This window comes from Ochotona curzoniae, unplaced genomic scaffold, assembly GCF_017591425.1.
Source record: "Ochotona curzoniae isolate NIBS_2020 unplaced genomic scaffold, NIBS_Ocur_1.0 scaffold_4683, whole genome shotgun sequence".
NCBI classification, from domain to species: domain Eukaryota; kingdom Metazoa; phylum Chordata; class Mammalia; order Lagomorpha; family Ochotonidae; genus Ochotona; species Ochotona curzoniae.
The window spans coordinates 6,495,875-6,519,176 of NW_024467121.1; the positions used below are offsets into that span (position 1 = coordinate 6,495,875).

General features: G+C 42.3%; 2 protein-coding genes across 2 annotated transcripts in view; one reads left to right on the forward strand and one right to left on the reverse strand.

Moving 5' to 3' along the window:
• The window catches only part of DNAJC1 (DnaJ heat shock protein family (Hsp40) member C1), a 145,603-nt gene extending 139,291 nt beyond the window's left edge, over positions 1-6,312 (reverse strand). The window contains exon 1 of the mRNA XM_040968214.1: positions 5,910-6,312. Within this exon, the coding sequence (XP_040824148.1) occupies positions 5,910-6,095 (186 nt within the window). The 5' untranslated portion in view covers positions 6,096-6,312. The remainder of the gene's footprint in view (positions 1-5,909) is intronic.
• Positions 6,313-21,745: 15,433 nt separating this feature from the next.
• Positions 21,746-22,207, forward strand: LOC121148091 (cytochrome c oxidase subunit 7A2, mitochondrial-like). Its single transcript, XM_040968093.1, has one exon. It carries the CDS (start codon positions 21,809-21,811, stop codon positions 22,058-22,060), a length of 252 nt encoding a protein of 83 aa, XP_040824027.1. The 5' UTR covers positions 21,746-21,808; the 3' UTR covers positions 22,061-22,207.
• The last annotated feature ends 1,095 nt before the right edge of the window (positions 22,208-23,302 follow it).

Here is a 23,302-nt window from a genome sequence, read left to right on the forward strand (position 1 = left end):
AAGCAATTGGGGATGGCCTAAAGCCTTGGGCCCACGTGGGAGACCTTGAGCTGGCTCCTGGCTCCAGATAGGCATAGCACCGGCTGTTGCGATCACTTAGGGAGTGAATCATCGGACAGAAGATCTTCCTCTCTGTATATCTCTGACTTTGTAATAAAAATAAATCTTTAAAAAATAAATACAGAGTAAGTGGAGGGCAAAATGGGCTTTCCAGCAATTCTTACTCTCATTTCTACAAGATTGTGAGATACTTTCAGGTTATGTCTGGTTGGAATAATTGCCATCCTGGACAAAAAAATAGCCTGATTTGCATTGTTCATAGTGTTCTTATTGACCAGTTCTTCCTAGTCAAGTAAACAGACCAAAGAATCACTTTCCAATGAGGTAACTCAAACTTACCTGGAAAGATGTAAAACATTAGAAAGCAATAGTTTTTTAATTTTTTATTTATTAGAAAGGCAGAATTATAGAGAAGAGAGAGAGAGAGAAAGAGAGAGAGAGAGAGAGAGAGAGAAGGGAGGAGGGGGGAGCACAAGAGGGGAGAGGGGAAGGGTAATACCACTCCCTAAACGGTCACTATGGTTGGCCAGGGCTGTGCCAGGCTTAAGCCAGGAACCCAGAGCTTCTCCAGCCTCTCCCACATGGGTGCAGGAGCACAGGCACTTGAGCCATCCTCTGCTGCCTTCCCAGGTGCATCAGCAGGGAGCACCTGGGGCTGGAACCCAAATGGGATGCTTGTGCTGCAGGCAACAGTGTTACCTGTCACCACCAACACTACGGGCCCCAATCAACAGCTTCTTTAGGACAGTATTCCCACAGGATAGGACTGACCCTCCCCTAAACATGCTGCTCTTCTGTACATTCACATACCCTGTACACATTTCAAAAATACAGACTGAGTGCTTAAACCGTTTAACTCTGATATAAAAAAAATCAAAGTTCAAATATTTTACAAGCATATGTGACTTAACAGTTTCCCTTCTGTTAACTAAATTTTAATGTTCATTTGAATTTTGGTTTGGAGTTATTAAAAATATGAGAAAGAATGAAACACATTTTGTAGCTGTATTGATAGGAGTCTTTAATGACTACTAATTACGACCATGAAGATGCTCTAATTCCACCAAAAACAAAGAATCTATTCCATTATGATTTCAATTGTTTAAGAAATATTTCTTGTTGACTATTGCACAAAGTACTACATAAATACAATGATCCCAAAAGATTATTTAAAGAGAACTGCCCTGATCACACAAGAAATATAAGTATGCAAGGTGCAGAAGCTGTGAGATAAAACTTAAATATTGTGTGGATATCTAGACTTTTTAAAAAAGATTTATTTGAAAATCAGAGTTACAGACAGATCTTCCATTCCGTGGTTCTATTTCCCCAGATGGCTGCAACACCTGGGGCAGGACCAGGCGGAAGCAGTTGGGCCATCTTCCACTGCTTTCTCCAGGCCATTAGCAGAGATGGGAAGCGGCTTGGACACAAACCAGCACTCACACTGATGCCAACATCACAGCTAGTGGCTTTACCCACTATGTCACACTGCTGACCCCAAGACCAAAAATTTAAATTACTAATAAAATATCTTTTTGGTTGCTCATCTATATTTCCCCCTTACACGTCTGCAATCTCTGAAAAGGTGGAATATCCAACTGGAATGCCCTGGTAACAAAGTCATTCTAAAAACAGGCTGAACCTCTAACATGATCCATATTCACCTCTTTCCCAAAGACTTCTGAAACTTTCTGAGACTTCTAGAGCCAACTCGAAATCTGTAAATATATGAAAAGAAATCCCTTTCCTGTAGAAGGAATGCAGAAGATTATAAATATAATCTGTTGGATTAAAATGCTATTTAACTACTGTTTTGGGAAATTACAGCTTAGCTTTAGTTACATTTTATTCAGCAAATATTTAAGTGGCTACTATGTGCCTGTTAAGTAAATAAAGACGTTAGATAACACATGTCCTAAAAAAGGATGCAACTCTCCTAAGGTCATAAAACCAGGAGATGGCCTGTCTACATTCTAAAGGTCACCAGTTCTTCCAACAGTAAAGCTTGGGGATTTTAGACCTGGTGGATTAGGGGATATCAAAATGCAATACATAGCCACTGTTGACAATTTCTCCTATTAATTGTCTCCAGTTTTTTTTTTTTTCCTCTCTTGAACTCAATCTAATCAGATAGTGAAGCAGCTCTCGATCAAGTTCCTAATGACTTCCACACTACATCCCACACTGAATCAACTCACCATGCTCATCTTGTTTAAGTTATAATCACCATGTAGTCCAGCGGATCACTTTTTCCTCTGAGATACTGTCTGCACTTAACCTGAAAGGCAGGATCTTTTCTTAGCTTCTGTCCCAGCTCATTCATTTTTCTTCTCCTCTGCTGGTTCCTTTCCATCTTCCTCACCACAGGCCTTTAGCTCCCAGACCTCTTCGCATCCACACCCTTGGTGAACTCAGGTGGTTTTGTGGCTTCAAATTACCTTTTGATTAACAGGAACCACAAACTCCTATAGTTCAAACATTTTTCCTTATAAATCCAGACCTGTATAACAGGAATATTTAACAAATATCCCAAATTTACTATGACCAAAATCCAAACTCCTGATTTCTAACAAATCAAGCTCTTATACCAGGCTTAACCATCTAAGTAAATGTCAACTGTCCTTCCAGTTATCAACATTGATGTGTTTAGATTTATCTTCAACTCCTCTTTCTCTTTCCTGCCCCACATTCAAGCCATCAATGGAATGCTGCTAGCTCTGTGTTTAAATTAAATACTGAGCTTGGCCACTTGGCCCCACTCCACAGCTACCACCCGTTCTGCCTTCGATACCACAATTTTCCCTTGAAGTAACTAATGCCTTACAGACTATCCTCAACAACAGAGACCATTTAGAAGTGTAGAAGAAATCATGGATCTCTTCTGGTCAATCTTCCCCCTCGCTGGATTCCAATTAGCTTATAAATAAAAGCCCAAGTTCTAATTATGGCCTCCACAATCTTCCCCGGACACTATGACCATCTCAGCTCCTGTTGCCACACTTCTCCTGTCCTCCACCCCGTCCCAACCACACTGGCTGCCTCCTTGTCCCTCCAACACTAGGCCAGTTCCTGCTTCAAGGCCTTCACACTTCCTGTACTTCCACATAAGCTTTTCCATTGAGCTATAGTTTTAATGCATCCCTCTAAAACTCTATGCATCAAAACTGAATTCCCAGAATAGTACCAGGCAGGGTCTTTGGGAGTTGGTTAGGTCATGCAGGCAGAATTCTTATGACTGGGATTAGTACTTTTGGAAGCCCTAGAGAAAGCCGTAGCTGTAGCACCAAGTAAGGATGCAAAAAAGTGCCGTCCACAAGCCAGAAAGCCCTCAACGACAGGATCTGCTGGTGGCCTGGCCTTAGAACTCCCAGCCTTCATCACCGAGAAATAAGTTCCTGTTGATGAAACACTACTCAGCCTATGGTACTATAGCAGCCAAATACAGGCTGCAACAATATCCACAAGGCTTATTCTGTGACTTCCTTCCTGCAAATAAATCGTGAAGTGTGAAAGGCTCTGACCATCGAGTAGTTACAAGTACTTGATTACTTACTACCCGTTTCTTCTTATTAACTTTTAATTTTTATGAGGTTAGGACATTTATATTTATATAAAAGTCATCTCCTATTGCTGAAAATCTAGCTGAAAATAAACCTCTGTTAAATGAACCACAAAACTGACAGTACACGTAACCACAACGGCACTGTGAGTAACTGACCTGCTTGGTCTCTGGCTAGTTGTCAAAACATTTAAGCTTAACAAGCTACCTTTGTTTCTACCGAATTTCTAGTTCCCCCAAAATCTTCCAATAAAGTTAAGACTCAAACTGAAGAACTTAATCCAATAAACTCCTCTGATAGAATAAAATTAGCTTAGGATAAAATTCTGGTTTCTTTTCAATTTCAATATAGCTGGACAGAAAAACACAGATTAAGATAATTTTCTGGATCCTTCTTTTCACATTGTACTTCGACAAAGAATTTTCTTGATTATCTATGCTTATTTTCCCATCTTTGCCGATCTAATTCAAATCTCTGGTTGTTCACATTGCCTATTTAACTCTACAAATTAAGTTGCATGAAATTATACATGAAAATCATGAGGACTCACATGCAAAGTTAGAGCACATAATCAAAATTTTATACCATAACTACTAAGCTTCTGTATTCTCTTAAAGGGACTTAATTTCCCACGAATAACTGGAAAGCATCTTGAAGATCACTGAACAGGTTGTTTTTTAAACCTACACAATTTAATCAATTATCATATGTTCTGAACAATTATTCCCAATAAGAGCCTCCTGAACAATTTTCATTTACAGTTTCATAACTTACACATATTGCATCCTCATTTACCATAAAAACGAGGTATATTTTCTATTTATGAGCAGGAAGTGGCAAAGGGTGACAGATCGTAAATGCAGTTTCTTTAAACTTGCCCATAAAATGTAAAGTGTGAAATGCTTATACTTCGTAAGTTACAAAAAGTGGAAACTTAAGTTCATGTTACCATGACATTATATTCAATAATGAAATAAAAGTGTAATGTTTGAAAATTAAATTTCCATTTAGTTCAGCAGTTCAATAGTTCACTCAGATTTGTGATAATCTATAGTAGAGGAAATGTGCATTTCACATGTAATTGCTAGGATATCCACTGAATGACAACTATTGGAACAAATCAACTCTGTTTTTACCCCCATAACTATTCAAAGCATTATATGTAAGACTCGATCAAATGGTGTGAAATGCTAAGTCTATAGCCCCATAATCCTGAAATGAGCCAAATGTCATGTCACTGGCACGAAGCTTCAGACTGAGACTGCATATCTGCCCTCACTCAGACACCCTCCATGGTAGAAATACAAGGCAATTAATGGATTTTAAAAGTTTAAGCCTCACTGCCCGCCCCACGCGCGCTCCTCTCCTCCCCGCCGCCCCCCCCACCCCCCCAAAAAGAGGAGGCAGATATTTGGCCTAGTGGTAATGAGCCTGGTTAGGACACTGGCATCCCATATCCACACGCCTGGGCTAGACAGCTTGCTCCGCTTCAACTTCCAGCTTCCCGCTCAACTCATGCTAGGAGGCAGCAGGTGGCTCAAGTAACAGTGGCCTCGCACAGGTGGAACCCCTAGGCAGCACTGAACCCACGCCTGGCCGCCTCAACGCAGGGGCAGTGAATCAGAGGAGGAAAACTATTACACGTGGGGTAAGCAAGGTTAGTCTCTCCCTCTAGTGCAAAGAGTTCCAGGACCAATGTGGTAGAAGCTCCAAATTCCTACAGGTTTTCATAGTACTTTCTAGGGGTAAGACAGAGGCAGACAAGATAGATCTCTCAACTTAGCAAATGCCCATAGCTGAACCCAGTCTCCCCGGTAGGTGGCAGGGACCAGAGGACTCAGGCCACCGGCTGCCGACTCCCAGGTGTGTCAGCAGGCAGCTGGAATCCGGAGCGGGGTCGGGACTGAAACCCCATCTCCCCCATCTCTCTGCCTGTCTGCAGGCAGACAGGCTTCCTACGTGGCGGCGTGTCCACCACCCCACCAAACACCAAGCGCGCATTCCGGATCTTTTAGCCGAGACTCCTAGCCAACGGCTAGAGTATTACAAAATACAGTGCCAGAAGAACTTCTGAAACCGAGAAAGAACACTGGCCAAAAGGCAGAGGAAAGTATCGCCGCCCTAGGAGCGGGTGGCACCGGGCCGCCTGTCACCGACACCGGAACTTGAGGAGTTGGTGCAGAGGTAAGGAAGTGGGGAAGGCGGGCCAGCACTTCGGAGGCCAGGGCTGCCAGGACAGCCCGGGGCGCCCCGCTCGCTCCTCCCACCCTACGCCGCCTTGCTTACCTGCTGCACCCCGAGGAACTGGTAGAAGTTGAGCTGCACCTCCTCCACCAGATCGAACAACTCCAGGTCTCCACTCTCCCAGCCGCGTGCCGGCCCGGCGACCAGCAGCAGCAGCAGCAGCAGGAGCCGCCGCCGCGGGAATGGCAGGAGCCGGAGCGGCGCCCGGCGGGGGCAGCCAGCCGTCATAGCGCAGGACTCGGAAAGGTCACTCGCCAGGCAGTAGGATTTCGGCCCAGACCCGGGGACGTGGCGGGGAACCACGGGCAGGGAGGACCAGCCCCTGTCACTGCGCGGGCGGCCGCCCCGGAGCGGCCCAGCAGGCTGCCGTCCCCAGAGGGAGTGCGCGGGGCGCGGGAGTCGCAGCCGGGGCTGCCTGGCCCCGACCCTCACTCCAGGCCTACGAACAGCTGGAGGGCCAGCGCCGGGCGCCCAGGCTACCGAGGGGGAGAGGCTTCCCTGCGCCTCGGCCTATCCCGGGCCTCGCTTCCGGTGACATCACGTCTCCTAGCAACCGCGGCCAGGGGCGGGGCCGGAAGTAAGGACGGGGCGTCGGAGGATTGTATTGGGCCCGTGGTGCGCGTGCGTTAGCATGGCTCACCAGGCGTGGGCGCTTAGGGCCTAACACACCTGAAACATCCCACGTGTAGATTTCTGCCCCAGAGCCCTGTGGTCTTGCCTGCCCTCGTGTCATGAACACCAGAACCGTATTGAAAGCCTGGTTTTGCTCATTGCAGCTTGGGCTCCATAGCTCTCATTATCAGCCAAGATAGAAGCAGCTGAACCAGAGACAGCAAGTAAAACCTAAGTTTTTCAGAAAGCAGAAAAGGAATGCAAAACAAGACCAAAAAAGTGTGCGTATACTTCCCGTTGTGAATTAACACTTATTTACAGGCATCGGGGAAGGCTCTGGCTGCCACAACCGGTATCAGGGAGCCTGGGTTCCAGCCTCAGTTCCTCTGTTTGAGATCTAGCTTCCTGGATGCATACCTGGGGAGGCAAAAGATGATGGCTCAAGTACTTTTTAGCCCCTGCCACAACCCTGAGAGGCCTAGGTTGGCTGCCCACCTCAAGGCCTTGGCCCAACTCTGCCCTGACATTTGGGAAGTGAACTAACACATAAAAAGACCCTCTCTCTGCCTTTAAGATAAAATGAAAGGAAGAAAAACTTTACAGGCATACTATAAAATGGGCTACTGGGTGGAATTAACAATGGTGACATAATCTTAAAGTGTAATTTAACCACCTGAGCCAACTCACCCTCAATTGGTATCCTTTTCCAATTGAGTTCTATTCAAAGAGACACACATGTTGTTTAGTGACTCAGGGCTTGCAAAGCATCCCAGGTGAGCATAATAGAAGTCTGGCTTGCTCCACTTCCCAGGCAGCTCCTACTAAGGTACTCAGGAGAGCAGGGAGAGATGGGCCGAGCCTTTGGGGCCCTAGGAGAACCCTAGATGGAATTCCACGCTTCTAGATTCTCTTGGCCCCAACCCAACCATTGAGGCCGTCTGCAGAATGAAGCAGTACATAGAAATGTTCATTTTCTTTCTCTCTCTCTCACTGCCCTCTCCTCCTCCCCCTTCCTCTCCACCCTCTTTCTTTGTCTCTCCTCTGTAACTCTGCCTTTCAAATAAAAGCAAATCCTTAAAAACTAAAAAAAAAAAAACAAAAAAAAACTAAAATCTCCTGTTTCTGTGGCAGTGATGTCTGCCGTTTGAGTTTCACATTGATCCTTACTAATCTCTTTAAAATTTTATTCTCACTACTATTGTCTTGTGTGAAATTTATTTTTGTTGATGTGTTTTTACACTTTTCCTCCCTGATTCCCATACTCAGTGGATGACGTTGAAAATGAACAGAAAATATGTACGTAAGTCAAAATGCCATCTTAGTTTTGAACATTTCGCCTCATGCTTTTCTCATCCTGAATCTGGCCTGTGTAATGAAGATGAATAAGACAATGACAGCACTACTTATACAGAAAATAAGAATATTTATGTTTGATAAAGTTAGAAAACCATTCTTGGAGGAAAATCTGAGGATATACCATTTTGAAAATATTTTTAAAGTCATAAGTGAATGCAATTGTGTGTTGCCTGAAATTAATATATAAATGTAATTAGTGACATGTTAAACTTTTATGAAGTTAACCCTTCAAATAGGCCAGAACAGTGGTGTCTGGGTCTGCTCTGGCTCCTACAACAAAATACCCTAGACTCAGTGAACTTAAACCACAGACATGTATTTCTCATGTTCTGAGCTGCATCAGGATGTCAGCATGATAGAGTTCTTGTAAGGGTCTTCTGCCTGGCTTGTAGGTGGCCCCTGTCTTAAAATAGCCTCTCATGCCCAAGGGAGAGGAAGAGAGATGATACAGGAAAAAGAGGGAGAGAGACAGGAAGTCTATTAGACTAATAAATATACCAAACCCATCTATTTATTAAGAGCTGTACCTTCTAAGCTCACCTAGACCACCCAAAGTCCCCACCTACAAATTTGCATAGAGATTTTAGAAGGACACAGATATAAGGTCCATTGTGTTGTTTTTTTTTTTTTCCTGGCATCCCTAGTCCAGAGCATTACGCATAGCAGGTGACAACATTCAATTAGCTGAATCTGATGAATGCCTCATCACTATTGCCCCACTCTGGACTACAGTTTTATTTTTTGATATATCAGATTTTTTTTTACATGAAAGACAGCACGGCCAAGTCCCTAAATCAGATTAATATTCATTTGGTGGGTAAAACATCAAAATAATATGAAAGCAGTAAGAATTACTTAGTAATTCAACATATATCTTTAATGTAGTGCCATTTCACCACAAATATAGGGTTTCTACTCTGATCTTTTGGTAGAGAGTCCAGTTTCCCTCATAAGCTCTATCCTTACATAGTCTAAGAATCCTAGGGACTTGCTCCATCTGAGGAAAGCCCATTCTCTGTAAAAGTCCAAGCTAAAAGCAGCTGGCATGTCTTCAGTACATTACTTCTTGTTGGCATAAAGTATTGCTTGGGAAGATTCCTCCTGCCCAGTCCAGTCACACTTGGCCATAGGGAGATGCTGGTCTTGCTGGTCCAAATCCTTGTAAAATCCATAGTGGTATCTGTATTCAGACTTCTAATTTGATGTCTTCACGAGTTTGGCCATTGTCTCCCAACAGATGATGCAACTGAATGTATCTTTTGCTGCCATCCAGACTTAGAGAGTTGATATGCATCAACTGCTTACTTCCCTGTTTACATTTTCTGATTCTGAATGTGAGCTGATAGAAGTGTGTCCTTGGTGGAGAGACTTCACACAGAAAAAGATGAACCAACAAAATGTGTATGGAAATAAACAGAGACTCAAACACAGCCAACTTTCCCACAAGACATTTGCTGAGTTTGGGAATTATACAAGAAACTGAGAGGCTGGGCCTGATAGGCAAAGTAAATGCATCTCCGATTCTACCAAAAATATACAAAATCCAGTGTACCTAGAAAAGACATTCCTACTCCTATCGTTTCCAATATTTCTGGGTTTGGGTGAGTAGGAAGCTAACAATGTAAGTTAAACAAAATATAAGGGCAAAGGAAACAAGATCTCTGCAGGCTCTCCAGCATGCCCTGTGGAACCCCGTGAGAAGAGAAGCCAGAAGCAGACTGAGTTTCCCCAAACCTTTCACCAGTCCTCATCCAGCTCATCTCTAATTAGGATGAGATAATCAGATCTCACTCGCATTTTTCCATCTAGATGGTCTTTAGGTTTTAAATATAAAAATATGTCCCAGGGTGAAGCTATTTCTGAGACGTGAGAAGAGCAGGGAGTTTGACTGGTATTCAAGAGAAAAAAGTAGGTAACAATATTGGAGTTCAGATAAGAAGTTGACCATCATAAAATAAAGCAACAAAAGAAAAAATAGACTAAATGAATTGAAATATACAAAATTTTAACAATTGAAATCCATAAAAAATTAATGGAAAACCTTGAATTGGAAAATATAATGTTTAAAATAAAGAGCTTGGTGAATGGATTTAACAGCAGACTAAGGTACAGCGAGAACCGAGGTATAGGGCCCAACATGGTAGCCTAGCAACTAAAGGCCTTGCTTTGCACACGCCAGGATCCCATAGGAGTGCTAGTTCAAATCTTGGCCACTCTGCTTCCCATCCAGCTCCCTGCTTGTGGCCTGGGAAAGTAGTTGAAGATGGCTCAAAGCCTTGGGACCCTGCACGTGCGTGGGAGACCCAGAAGAGGCTCTGGGTTCCTGGCTTCTGGCTTTGGATTGGCTCAGCTCTGGTTGTTGCAGCCACTTAGGGAGTAAATCAGCAGACGCTGATCATTCATCCCTATGTTTCTCCTCCTCTCTGTATATCTGACTTTCCAATAAAAACAAATGGCTCTTAAACAAAACAAAGCAAAACAAAAGAGAAGATTAGTGATTTTGAGGACAGGTCAAGAAAAAATATTTGGAACAGAAAAACTTGCAAAAAGCACAATATAGGTTAAGTACTTAAGGGTAGGAGTGGTGTACGTTAGGTTTTGACTGCTAATGGATATGGGATTTTTAAATGAGTTATAAAAATTTCTAAAATTGTAGTAATGGTTGTATAAACCTGTGGATACTAAAAGCATTGACTGGTACATTTTAAATGAAGCATTGTGTGGTATGTCAATTATATGTCAGTAGGGCTGTTTTAAAAAAAAAGGAAGGAAAAACATCCCAATAAATGTAATAAACTCAGCAAGGCAAGGATTTAACAACTGAGCCAACACACCAGGCCCTTATCATTTACTTTTATATGAGATTAAATCTGACTATGTGAAACAGTGCAATATAGTACTCAACAAAACTAAAATCTGAACTTCTCTGAAAACCACCATTAGTGGTATATTCATCTCATGGTTTAGGAAAATCTGGGTCTCATTAAATCTTGAAATGTTCTCATTAGCCCTGATATGGATGTTTTTCAAATATAAGGACTGGAAGCTCTGAGATGTCATTGTTCCCTAATAGAACATTATCCTCACTCAGTAATCTATTTATCCAAACAGTGTCCACAAACGTAGATTGACTCAACAAAGGTTAGAAAAATACCGTTTTGGAGAAGTACTTTCCTGGGAAATAATTCCTTTTATATTGCATTTTGACTTTTAATCGTTTTTAAGGTCCTCACAAATAAATACAGATGTTCTTCATGTTATAAATAACAAATTTCTAACATATTGATTTTTACTTCTCTGAATGATATCCTATATATTCAAATAACCTGATAATAAAATAGAGTGCAGGTTCCAGAACCAATTAAATGAAATTTCAGCCCTAGCTCTGTACCACTTAGTAGCTTGGTGACTGTGTTTCAGTTCACTCATCTCTAAAATTGGAATAAGATGACCATCAAAATCATAAGGTTACTGTGGGAATTAAGTGAGAACATTACTCGTGGGTATATAACAATTGCAATATATATATTGTGACTATCATTTTACGGGAAGTCTATCTACATATTAACACTTTCATCAGTAAATATTATCTAATTCTTAGTTTTTTATTTGAGAGCAGAAACAGACATGGAGAGATCAGGAGAGAAAGATCCCATTAGCTGGTCTACTCCCCTGATCTCTCCAACAGTTGGGGATTTATTGGGGAGTTAAGACAGTAGCTTGGAACTCAAGCCAGGTCTCTCACTTGAGTGACAGAGACCCAGTTACTTGGGCCATCACCACTGCTTTTCAGGGTCTGTACCATGCTTCTCAAACACAAAGGCTCTAATTAGTCTGCAAAAGAAAATTTTAACAGAGCTCTTCATCAGTTGGAACATCTTGATTTTGGCATTTGGCTGCCGAGCCCTAGTACTGTTTATGATGCCAAAGTGGAACACAGAGGAAAACAATACTGAGTTGCCATTCCCCTCAGTCAATAGGTCCCAGCTAAGGCATTCATGTGGATGTAGAAATACCATGCCTCATAAATGCTTGCTAGTAAGGTTTTTAAGAAGAGGTTATAATCTGCACAATACTGCATTGGCAATATGATCAACATAAAACATGAAGACAGGGTAAGGGAAAGTTGGTTCCAAATGATAATGAGATATTTAAATTTGCTTTCCAAAATATTTTCGTTGCATCCACTAATTTGGCCCAATTTTGTCTCTCTCCACCCTCCATTTAAAAATGCTGTATCATTTTTGCTCACCACAGATGGGCTCTTAGTGCCAAGCCTTTATAATTAAAGTCTATTAACTTTAAAAAAAATAGTAGTAATTTTGCCACCAGGGGGCAAGCAACATTTTTATAGGTGAAGGATGTGTTCAATATTGCAAAGGAATTATCTGTAAATATAGCTTTTTTGTTGTTAAAACTCAATACACTTAAATTAATAAATACTGATTCCTACTTAAAACTTTAAATGCAAGGATAAATTGTGTTTATAAAAAGAAAACTTTACAGGTTGCCATTAACTTGTATAATTATGTAAGTCTATTTTACTTGTAAATGGATGTTCTTACATTTGTGAAAAATTTTGGACACTTAAAAGTAAGTTTATCAGGCCTGGCGCGATAGTATAGCGCTTAAAGTCCTCGCCTTGAACATGCTGGGATCCCATATGGGCGCAGGTTCTAATCCTAGTGGCCCCGTTTCCCATCCAGCTTCCTGCTTGCAGCCTGGGAAAGCAGTCCAGGACGGCCCAAACCCTTGGGAACCTGCACCCTCATGGCAGACCTGGAAGAGCTCCTGGCTCCTGGCTTCAGATCAGTGCAGCTCCAGCTGTTGCGGCTGCTTAGGGAGTGAACCATCGGATGGAAGATCTTCCTCTCTGTCTCTCCTCCTCTCCTTATATCTGCCTTTCCAATAAAAATAAATAACTCTTAAAAAAAAGTAAGTTTCCCCTTCTATTTAGACTTTTTTTTCATGTATATGATAATAAAAAAGAAAAACAGCAAAAATTTTTGCAGTGCTAGTCTAGCTTTTGCCAACAGGGTCTTTACATAGGTTTTTGAATGATACAGGATCTGTTTTGACTATTGATTTCCAAACTGTGTATTTCAGCTCAGCTTTTGTGCTTATTTAATCAGCTTGGCTAATATACTCAAGTCTTTACTTCCTTCTGAAATTGGATTTATTGCCTTCTTATGTTGATGCTTTACCACTTACTAAGTTTATGTATTTATAAATTTTTGTTCATTTTTTTATAAAAGGCAGAAAGAGCTATCCCATCTACTGGTTCATGCCTCAGATTCCCACAATAGCTGGGCACAGGCCAGGCCAAAGCCAGGAACAGGGAACTCGTTCAGTGTTGAACAGACCCCAGGAATTCAGCTATCACTGCTGCTCACCTTCACCCCATGCTGCGAGTGCATTAACAAGAAGCTGCATCATGAGTGGAGCCAGGACTTGAACCCAGGCACTTGGATATACCATGTGGAAGTTCAAAGTTAAGACGCATGTGGCATATCAATTATGCCAAATGCCTGTTTCCATTTGCTAATTTTATAAGGGTAAAAATAATCATTGATAAGGTGATCTATCAATAAATTATTCTTTTGCATTTTTTATGCCACTGAATTTATCTTGTAAATCCTTGAATTATGAGTAACTCACAGGTAATAAGTAAAATTTTACTGCAATAAGCTATAGTAATAGTAATTACTTCAGTGAACATTTTTGTCTAATATATGTAAGTCCTCTCATCTGAAGTTTCAGGATGCTTGACTGTTTCTGAGTTGTAACTTAGAAAACATTCTAGAGATGGAATAAAAACGAATTTTTTTTTTTAAAAAAGGCTTTTGTGGGATAGCAGAATAACCACATTCATTCCTCTTGGCTTATTTTCTCTCCCCTCTTCCTGCTTCTAAGTACTTGCTGGGACCACATTTCCCTGAATTGATTATAATGATACCACTATTTCAAGCAAGGCCTGGAGGAGAATGAAGATGCCACAGTAATCTGGCAAGATCTGTGACTTTTTCTCTCCCTTTTCTGCCCACCCCTCATTGGTCATTATCTCAGGTCAGCCCCAGGCCCCAGGGACAGCTCCAGGAGGGGACAGAATTAAGCCATATATTCCTGTGTGTTCATCTAATGAATATTTTTGGCCAGGTGAAATTACATTGTTGACAAACATGAAGAAAAAAAGAAGTTGCATGATGTCAGTGCAAATAATTTTTTAAAGTTGTGCTAAAAAACATTCCATGCCCTACCCGCTATTAGATTACTGAAGGAGGGAAACACAGAGATAAACACATATCTTTTCTTCTGTTGTTAATCTGCTTTTTAAAAATTTTTCTATTTTCTTTTTTGTTTAAATAGTTGAGAGGGATACACACCCATGTGAGCCTCTGATGAAGTTGGGGAGGTTCAGGTATTGAGGAAGGTGGGTGGGACTCATGCCTCAGTGTTTTTGTTCTGTTTTCTTTTGTTTCTTCTACATCCGCCAGGGAAGAAGGGGAGGAATCCACTCCTTGCTGTCAAACTGCATCACCACATGGGGATGGGGTTCACTCATTTGATGACATCATAGAGACCCCAATGTGGGGGTGAGTGTTTCAAGGATGTTACTTGAGAGGTTTTGATAGTTCAGAGAAGTTGTTGGTTTCACTACTCCAGGGTTGAGAAAAATCTTTCTAAGTTACGTTGGTTGACAAAGTCTACTTTAGGGCATCCACAGACCCAGGAACATGCTACAAAGCTTAGCCAGGGAAACTGTTCAAACTGTTCTGCTTTCCACCCTCTGATAAGGACATTGATGTTCGCTACTGACCTAGATGAGCTAGCTGTCTTGTCCACCTTGTGCATCTGGATATACTGTCCACTGCACAGGCATCAGCAACTGAGGAGGCCCAGTCTTGATACAAAGATTCCAAGGTTCTTCACACAGCATGTGATTTTCCCTGTGGCTAAGGTCTGAATCTAGCAGTCTACCTGGGGAGTCCCTCAAGAAACTTCCTGGGGTAACCTCAGACTAGACTTGTGTACGCCAGCGAATGCAGGGCCAGGTTCAGTTTGTCACTTGCACTAAGCACATACTGGGAGATGCAGTGGCCTGGTCAGCTTTGACCCCAACCCCATTTCTCACAAGAACTAATGGGTGCTACAACCAAACCCAGCCTGACTTGTCATAGGCTGGGTCTTCATGCACACAGGTGAGACCCATGGCCTAGTCAGGGTCACGCCCAATAACTCCAGGTCTGTCCCAGCCTAAATTTTTCTAAGTATCCAGCCTTTGCTGTGACCCATCCCAGTGCAGACAGTATCCTATCCAGGTCTTGTATAGCCCTGTGGGTGCTGCAGCTTAGCTCAGCCTGCACTACCCGCAGACCCGGCCCTCACATATACCAACAGGTGCCACCACCTGTCTAACCTATCCACCCCCAGCCCTGGTTCTTGTGCTCACCAGCAATAGATACAGCCCATCAGAGAAGTGTTCAAAAATTTCCTCTGCCAGGCATGTTCCCAGGCCTGGATCATGTCTGTGTTGGCAGGTGCTTCAATTCAGTCTGGTCTGGCGCACCCATAGTCTCAGCTCTCACTGGTGAGTGCTACAGCTTAGCCCAGCTGGGTGCAGCCCACATCTTTTCTGTGCTCTCTTGCATGCTAGTGGGTGCCGAGGCCTGGCCCAGACTGGCCTCCTCCCATCCCCAGCTCCTGGAGTATCAGGTGTGTTCTTGTGATTTGAGTCCTATAGTTGAGCCTGGCTCCGCTCATTACTGGCCGGCTCTCTGTAGGGCTGCAGCCACAGAGGTAAGCCCATAGTTCCCCTACAAAAACTGCCCCCCAGATCCAGTTCTCTCACATTCTGGTGGGTGCTGTGGCTCAAACTGACCAGCCCACTCTCTGCTCAGACACTCATGGGTGGGTAACTGTGGACTAGCCCAACCAGGCATGCCCCCAAGCCCAGATTTTGCATGTGCCAGTGAGAGCAAGAGACACTATTTAGCCCAGCCCAGGACACCCACAGGGGCAAGTGCCTTGGCCTGACCCCGATATGCCCTCTGGTTCCCCCTTCTAAACCACTCCACCTCAACTCTCTTGCTTACATGTGAGTGCAGTAACCCAGTCCATGGAAGATCCCAGAAGTCATTCTTTCCTTGTCAAACATGCCCTCAGTGGCTCTTGCCCCAATTTGTCCCCAAACCCCCTCTTCCCCATGTCACCTGGGGACTAGGATGCTGTGTCCTGGCCTAAAATCCTCCCACCTTTCCCACTTATCTTTAAAAAAAAAATGAGCAACTATGCTGGCATACTGATATAGTTAACACAAATTTGGCATTGACCAGGTCCAGAATGCCTGCCAGCTACTGGCTGCTTTTCTCCCAGCAGTGTAACATGCCTATGTACAAGGCAACCTAGGCAGTTGCATACAGCTTGGGTGTTAATTTGCTTTTTAAAGAAGTATGTTTTGAGGGGTGGGTGTTGTGGTTCAGTGCATTAAGCCCTACTTAAGACAGCTGCCTCTGATCTCCAAACCCTAGCTCTTTTCCATGCTGCTTCCTGCAAATGCTCCCAGGATGGAAAGCAGCAGTCAATGAGTGGCCTCTGCCATCCACATTGGACACCTGGATGGAATTCCCGACTCCTGTGTTTTGCCTGATTCAACCGCAGCTGTTGAGAGCATGTGGGGAGTCTCTCCCCCTCTCTGTTTCTGTCTCTCTTTTTGCCTTTCAAATAAATAAATCATTTTACAAAGTATACTTTGACATAAGCATTTATCCTTAACTGTTTGGCAGTTAAGGCACCAGTAAAAATGCCCACATCAAAGTGCCTGGCTTTAATTCTGGACTTGGGCTGTGACTTTAGCTACTCCCTGATACACAGCCTGGAAAGCAGCAAGCTAAGTAGTTGGGTCCCTGCCATTCACGTTAGGGACCTGGATCGAGTACGGGCTTCTTTCCCCACAGCATCCCCCTCTCTCATCCCCTTGGTGGCAAGCACTTGGGAAGTAAATCAGTAGATGATAGCTCTTGATATCTGTCCTTCTCCTATCTTCCTGCTTCTCAAATTCATTAATCAATTCATGATCACAAAACCTAAGAAACTAGGCTAGATATTTAAGTGACCAGATAGATAAATTCTATGGGAACAAACAAAAATGACTTGATTTTTCTTTTGTTGTTTTTTTTTTTTTTTAGGAAGTGTGTTTTAGGGCTCTGAACGAAAGCCTAGTGGCTGAATCCTTGTCTTGCCTCTGTCAGGGTCCCATATGGGCACCGGTTTGTGTCCTAGCTGTTCACTTTCCATCCAGCTCTGTGCTTGTGGCCTGGGAAAGCAGTAGAGAATGGCCCAAGGCCTTGGGACGCTGCACCCATGGGAGAGACCCAGAAGAAGCTCCTGGCTTCAGGTTGGCTCAGCCCTGGCCGTTCTGGCCATTTGCAGAGTGATCCGTGGATGGAAGATCTTTCTCTCTGTCTCTCCTTCTTTCTGATATCTGCTTTTCCAATAAAAACATGAAATAAATCTTTAAAACATTTTGAAAAAAACGATTCCTTCTTTCCTGGCACAAATGTGTCTTTAAGTTTCTGTGCAGTTACCAACTATTCAGGGCCTGTTTTTCACTCCTTTTTTACAACTTTTCCTAGCTACTGTGGCACAGGTCTTCACATTTTGTGCCTTTTACTCATCAACTAATTTTAGTAAAGTGAGCAGCTCCATACTAGTTTCAACCACAGGTGCAGTTAACAGCATCTTAATGGGTTAAATTTTCTGAGTTTTAAATTTTCTATAATGGAGCCCAGCACAATAGCCTAGTAGTTCTAGTTCTCACTTTGCATGCACCAGGATCCCGTATGGGTGCCAGTTCATGTCCTGGCTGCCCTACTTCCATTCCAGTTCCCTACTTGTGGCCTGGGAAAGCAGTTGAGGATGGCACAAAACCTTGGGACTCTGCATCCATGTGGGAGACCTGGAGGAGGATCCTCGCTCTGGATTGGCTCAGCTCTGGCCACTGTGCCCTTTCCAAAAAAAAAAAAAAAAAGATAAATCATAAAAAATTATAGTGACAGGTGGTTATCAGTAGTATCCTATAGTAGCGTCTTTAGAATTTATACACATTATAGAATCTTTCTAATGCAAAGACATTATTTAAGGGCATGACACAATACCCTAGTGACTAAATCCTTGCATTGCATAAGCTGGGATCCCACATATACTGGTTTATGCCCCAGCTGCTCCACTTTCCATCTGGCTCCCTGCTAGTGGCCTGGGATGGCAGTGGAGAATGGCCCAAAGCCTTGGGACACTGCACCCGCATGAGAGACCTGGAGGAAGCTCCTGGATCCTGGCTTTGGATTGGCTCAGGTGGTGGCTACTTGGAGAGTGAACCAGCAGAAAAAAAATCTTTCTGTATCTCCTTCTTTCTCTAAATATAATTTTCAAATAAAAATAAAATAATTTTTTAAAAAAGACAATGTTTAAATAATGAGTGAGAAAGAAGCTCATATTACAAACAGCACTGCTTTTTGCAATTCAATTTCCAAATCAATATTTGGAAATATTTCCAAGATTATATCGTGTTTTTTTTTCCATAATTGGTATATGACACTAATAAAAAGTAATAAAAATAATAAAAGCTCTCTTCTCTGGGCCATTAAAACTTATTCAAAATCTTCCAACTGAAGATCCCAAAATGGTGCAATTATTTGACATTATGGAGTATGGAACTTTTTACGCTATATATATATATATTTTAAAAAGATTGTTTTTATTGGACAGGCAAATCAGATTTACAGAGATGGAAAGACAAAAAGATTTTCCATCTGCTAATTCACACCCCAATTGTCCACAATGGCTAAATCTGAGCCCATCCAACGCCAGGAACCAGGAGCTTCTCTCAGGTCTCCCATGCGGTTGCAGGGTTCCAAGGCTTTGGGTCATCCTCCACTGCTTTCCCAGGATACAAGCAGGGAACTGGATGGGAAGTGGGGCAGCCAGAACATGAACCGGTGCCCACATGGGATCTCGGCATGTGCAAGGTGAGGATTTAGGCATTGAGCCATCACACCAGGCCCTGTGAAGTATATTTTAATTGTAAGATTTTGTTTATTTGAACGGCAGACAAAGAGATATCTCCTATCTGTTGCTTCATTTCCTAGTTGCCTGTGAGCTTAAACTGGGCCAGGCTGAAGCCAAGAGATGAGAATTCAATGTGGATCTCCCATTTGAGTGGCAAGATAGGCTTATCTCATCTTAAAGGTCAACCCAGTTAGTCTTTTTTTACAGCACTGTTTGCTTTGGTCTAACTCTTCTTTCTACAACTAAAACACCTGCAAGGAGCATCTCATGAAAGTGTATTTCAACTTACACTTTCAATGGCTCACACTCCAAGGTCAGGTCGTCCCCTTGATTTGGTGTCTCATGAGGGGGATGAATTGCAGAATGTATATAGATGTAGGATCACATGGCTGGACAGGAAGGGAAGAAAGAAAGAGAGAAAGCAAGTGAGCAACTAGGCTGAACAATACTTATATAATCAACCCTCAGCTGAGAGCCCAATGACCTGAAGATCATCTGCTTGACAGATCTCCCAGATATCATAACTAAACCCAATCTTCATGCTTAATGCATTAGTCATTCACATTAATCGAATAACCATAATTATGTATATATTTAATTTTATATGTTCACATACAATTAATATAACCACATATTTATATAATATATAAACATATACAAACATTTATATAATTGTATATAAATATAAATATTAGAAAAGATTTTGAAATCCAACAAGTTGTGTTTTTAATATAGAATTATATTTGACATTTTCATTTGTATTTGAAAGTAAGACTTGTTGCTATTTCAGGCTGTATTATTCTCCATGAACTCTATCATTATGTTTTTTCATGTCAAAGTCATAGTCAAGGCTCAGGTTTATTTCATAATGATGTTTTCAGCTGTGCTATGTGACACAGAAGCATTCTGATTAAAACGCAGGGGGAATATTCTTATTTCTACAAAGAAAAACATTTGTTTTTATTTTTTTTTAATTATTATTCCTTTTGAAGTGGAGGATTGCCCAGGGCCTTTGGACCCTACACCTGCGTGCAAGACCTGGAAGAAGCTTCTGGCTCCTGGTTTTAGATCTGCTCAGTTCCAGCCATTGCTGCTGCTTAGGGACTGAAACAGCGGATGGAAAAATCTTTCTCTGTATCTCCTTCTCTCTGTACATTTTTTTTCTAAGAAAAAAAAATCCTTAAAAAATTATATTGTGCTTATTTGAAAAGCAGAGTTACACGGAGAGGGAAAGATAGAGAAAGAGAGAGAGATCTCCCATCTACTGATTCGTTCCCCAGAAGGCTTCAAAGACTGGATCCAGGCTGAAACCAGGAGCCTCAGCCCGCATCTGGGTCACCAGTGTGGATTGCAGGGATCCAAGTGTTTGAAGCATCTTCTGTTGTATTCCCAGCTGCATTAACAGGAAGCTTGATTGGAAGCAGAGTATCTGGGCCTCAAATGGGCTCATATGGAACGCCAACATTACAGGTAACAGTTTAACCTACTACACCAAGACACTGGCCCCGAGAATAAATGTCTTAAAAGGAAAAGCAGGAAGAACAAAGAAAACAGCTTCATGAATTTGGCAGTGAATTGTGGATGTGATGCCAAAAGTACAGACAAAGGGAAAATAAATTGGATTTTGTTCAAGTTAAAACCATGCAATGATACTATCAACAAAGCTAAAAGGCAAATTAAATACCTGATGAAGGATTAATATTTAAAGAAAAAGTCTGCAACAACAACTACCTCCCACCAAGTGGGCTGGAGACTTAAATAGGCATTTCTTTTTTTTTTAAGATTTATTTTTTATTATTTTTTTCATTGGAAAGGCGGATATACAGAGAGGAGAGACAGAGAGGAAGATCTTCCGTCCGATGTTTCACTCCCCAAGTGAGCGCAACGGGCCGATACTATGCCGATCCGAAGCCAGGAGCCTCTTCCGGGTCTCCCACACGGGTGCAGGTTCCCAAAGCTTTGGGCCGTCCTCGACTGCTTTCCCAGGCCACAAGCAGGGAGCTGGAAGGGAAGCGGGGCCGCCGGGATTAGAACCGGCGCCCATATGGGATCCCGGGCGTGCAAGGCGAGGACCTTTAACCACTTGCGCCACCGCGCCGGGCCCAAATAGGCATTTCTTTAAAGAATCTAAACAGATGGCCACAACTCAAGGAGAAGCTCAACATCACCAATCACCAGAGGAAGAAGACAAAAGCATGATGAGAAATTCTTTTGCATCCATTGGGAAGGCCATGATAAAGAACAATCAGAAAACCAGAAATTCGTGAGAATGTGGAATGATGTAGTCCTGGTGCATTGCTGGAGGAAATGTAAACTGCAACCAGCTGCAGGTAGTTCTTTAAAAGAAGTAAATAAATATAAAATTACCAAAGGATTCAATAATTTTATTTCTGGGTATACACTCCAAAGAATTTGAAGTAAGGCCCTTACATATATTTGGAACTGATGCTAATAGCATTATTTACAATTGTCAAAAAATGGGGAAAAAACCCAAAAGGTTTATTGGTACAGTCTCCCATATATTACCCAAAAATCATTTTACTGTGGTAAATATGCATAAACAAAATGTGACATTTTAGGCATTAAGTGTATTTACACCACATCACCACTATCCATCTCCAGAACCTCCATATCTTACCAGGCTGTGCTCTGTAAATATATATAAGCAAAATGTAGAAAAATCAATAGAAAAGAGTGAAATTTGGATACACAGTGTAACATGAGTGAACCTTGAAGACATTATGTTAAGTGAATCAAGTCAAACACAAAGTACACAAAATGAATGATTCCCTTGCATAGAGTTCCTCAGGTAGCCCAAATTCATGCAAACATAAAACTGAAATGGTGGCCTTCCCTTCTTTGTTCCTGGTGTTCGGTTGTCGCGGTTGGTGGGCTGTAATGGAATCCGGATGCTGCAGAATCTACTGGCTCTTTGTCAGATTACCCAGAGAACCATAAGCACTGCTTCACGCAGGCATTTTGAAAATAAAATTCCAGAGAATCAAAAGCTGGTTCAGGAGGATAATGGAATTCCAGTGCATCTAAAGAGTGGGGTTACTGATGCCCTCCTGTGTAGAGCCACCATGTTTCTTACAGTTGGTGGAACAGCATACACCATACATCAGCTGGCCATGGCTTCATTTCCCAAGAAGCAGGATTGACCTGAGTCATCCCAGAAACCATTTGGTTCAGTTGCATCCAGTTCTCTATGGACCTGTAACGTGATAAATAAATGAGCTCTTCTTTGGGGATCAATATTTATTGACTGGTACTAACTGCCACCAATAAAGCAGTCTTTACCATGAAAACATAAAATAGAAATGGTGATTTCCAGGGGCTGGAGAGGAGAAGATTTGGAAGATTTACAGCGCACATCCTGGTAAGGATACGAAGGTTCTGGAGCTGGATAGTGGTGATGTGGGACAACAATGTAAATGCACTTAATGGATAAAATGTCGCATTTTGTTTATGTATATTTACCACATTAAAATGATTTTTAGGTAATATATGGGCGACTGCACCACTGTGCACACATAAGCTATAACATGCCATTTTAACCACTCATCTTGCATGCCCTGGGTAGCATATGTGAAATGTGATTGTCTGGAATCTCAACAAAGAAAAAGCATTAGTATAAAAGTACATTCCACACAGCACTAAACATTTCTTCCTTTTTAAAGAGAGAAATGTAGATTGCAGCTGTAATATTTTATTCTCAGACTATGCCCTTAGAGACCACTGATTTAAAAGGAGAGAAAGAAAAGAGAAGCCAACAAACTCCTTCACCAAAAAGCTAGAGTGAGTGAAATCTGAGGAAAATGAAAAGTGTGTGTGTGTGTGTGTGTGTGTGTGTGTGTATACTGGTGCATGCGTGCCCACACCCTGGAAGCAAAAAGAAGAGAGATGGAGTGGTTCATTGTTTTCAATACTGTGTACAGGCAAGTAAGACAAGCCCAAAGATGTGGTGCTGGAACTGGCAAAAGGAGAGTATCTGGAAGTTGGTAGAGATGGAATCCCTCCTGGAATAGAGAAGTAATCAAGGCTGAAGAGAAATGCCTTATGAGACTAAAAGAGTGTGTTAGGACAACTTGCGCCCAGGTTTCCAAACTAAATCAAATGAGCAACTGAGGCAGAAGCCGTAGCTAGATTTTTCTATGCAAGGTGGTAGAGAAGGGAGTTTATTCAAATTCATTAGGGAAATGCAGAGGCACTGGTTTTGTAATTGTCTCTCTTATGTGTGCTTTAAGAGCTAACGCCCAAAGGTTTCTGGAAGCTCTGTGATAGTGCTTAAGGTTTATGAAAGGAGAGCAATGCCAGCTAGGCAAGCAGACGGTCTGTATGTGGGAGAGTGGGAACAAAATTGAGAGGGAGAATGCAAAATGGTGTGGCAATGGTTTTCTGAC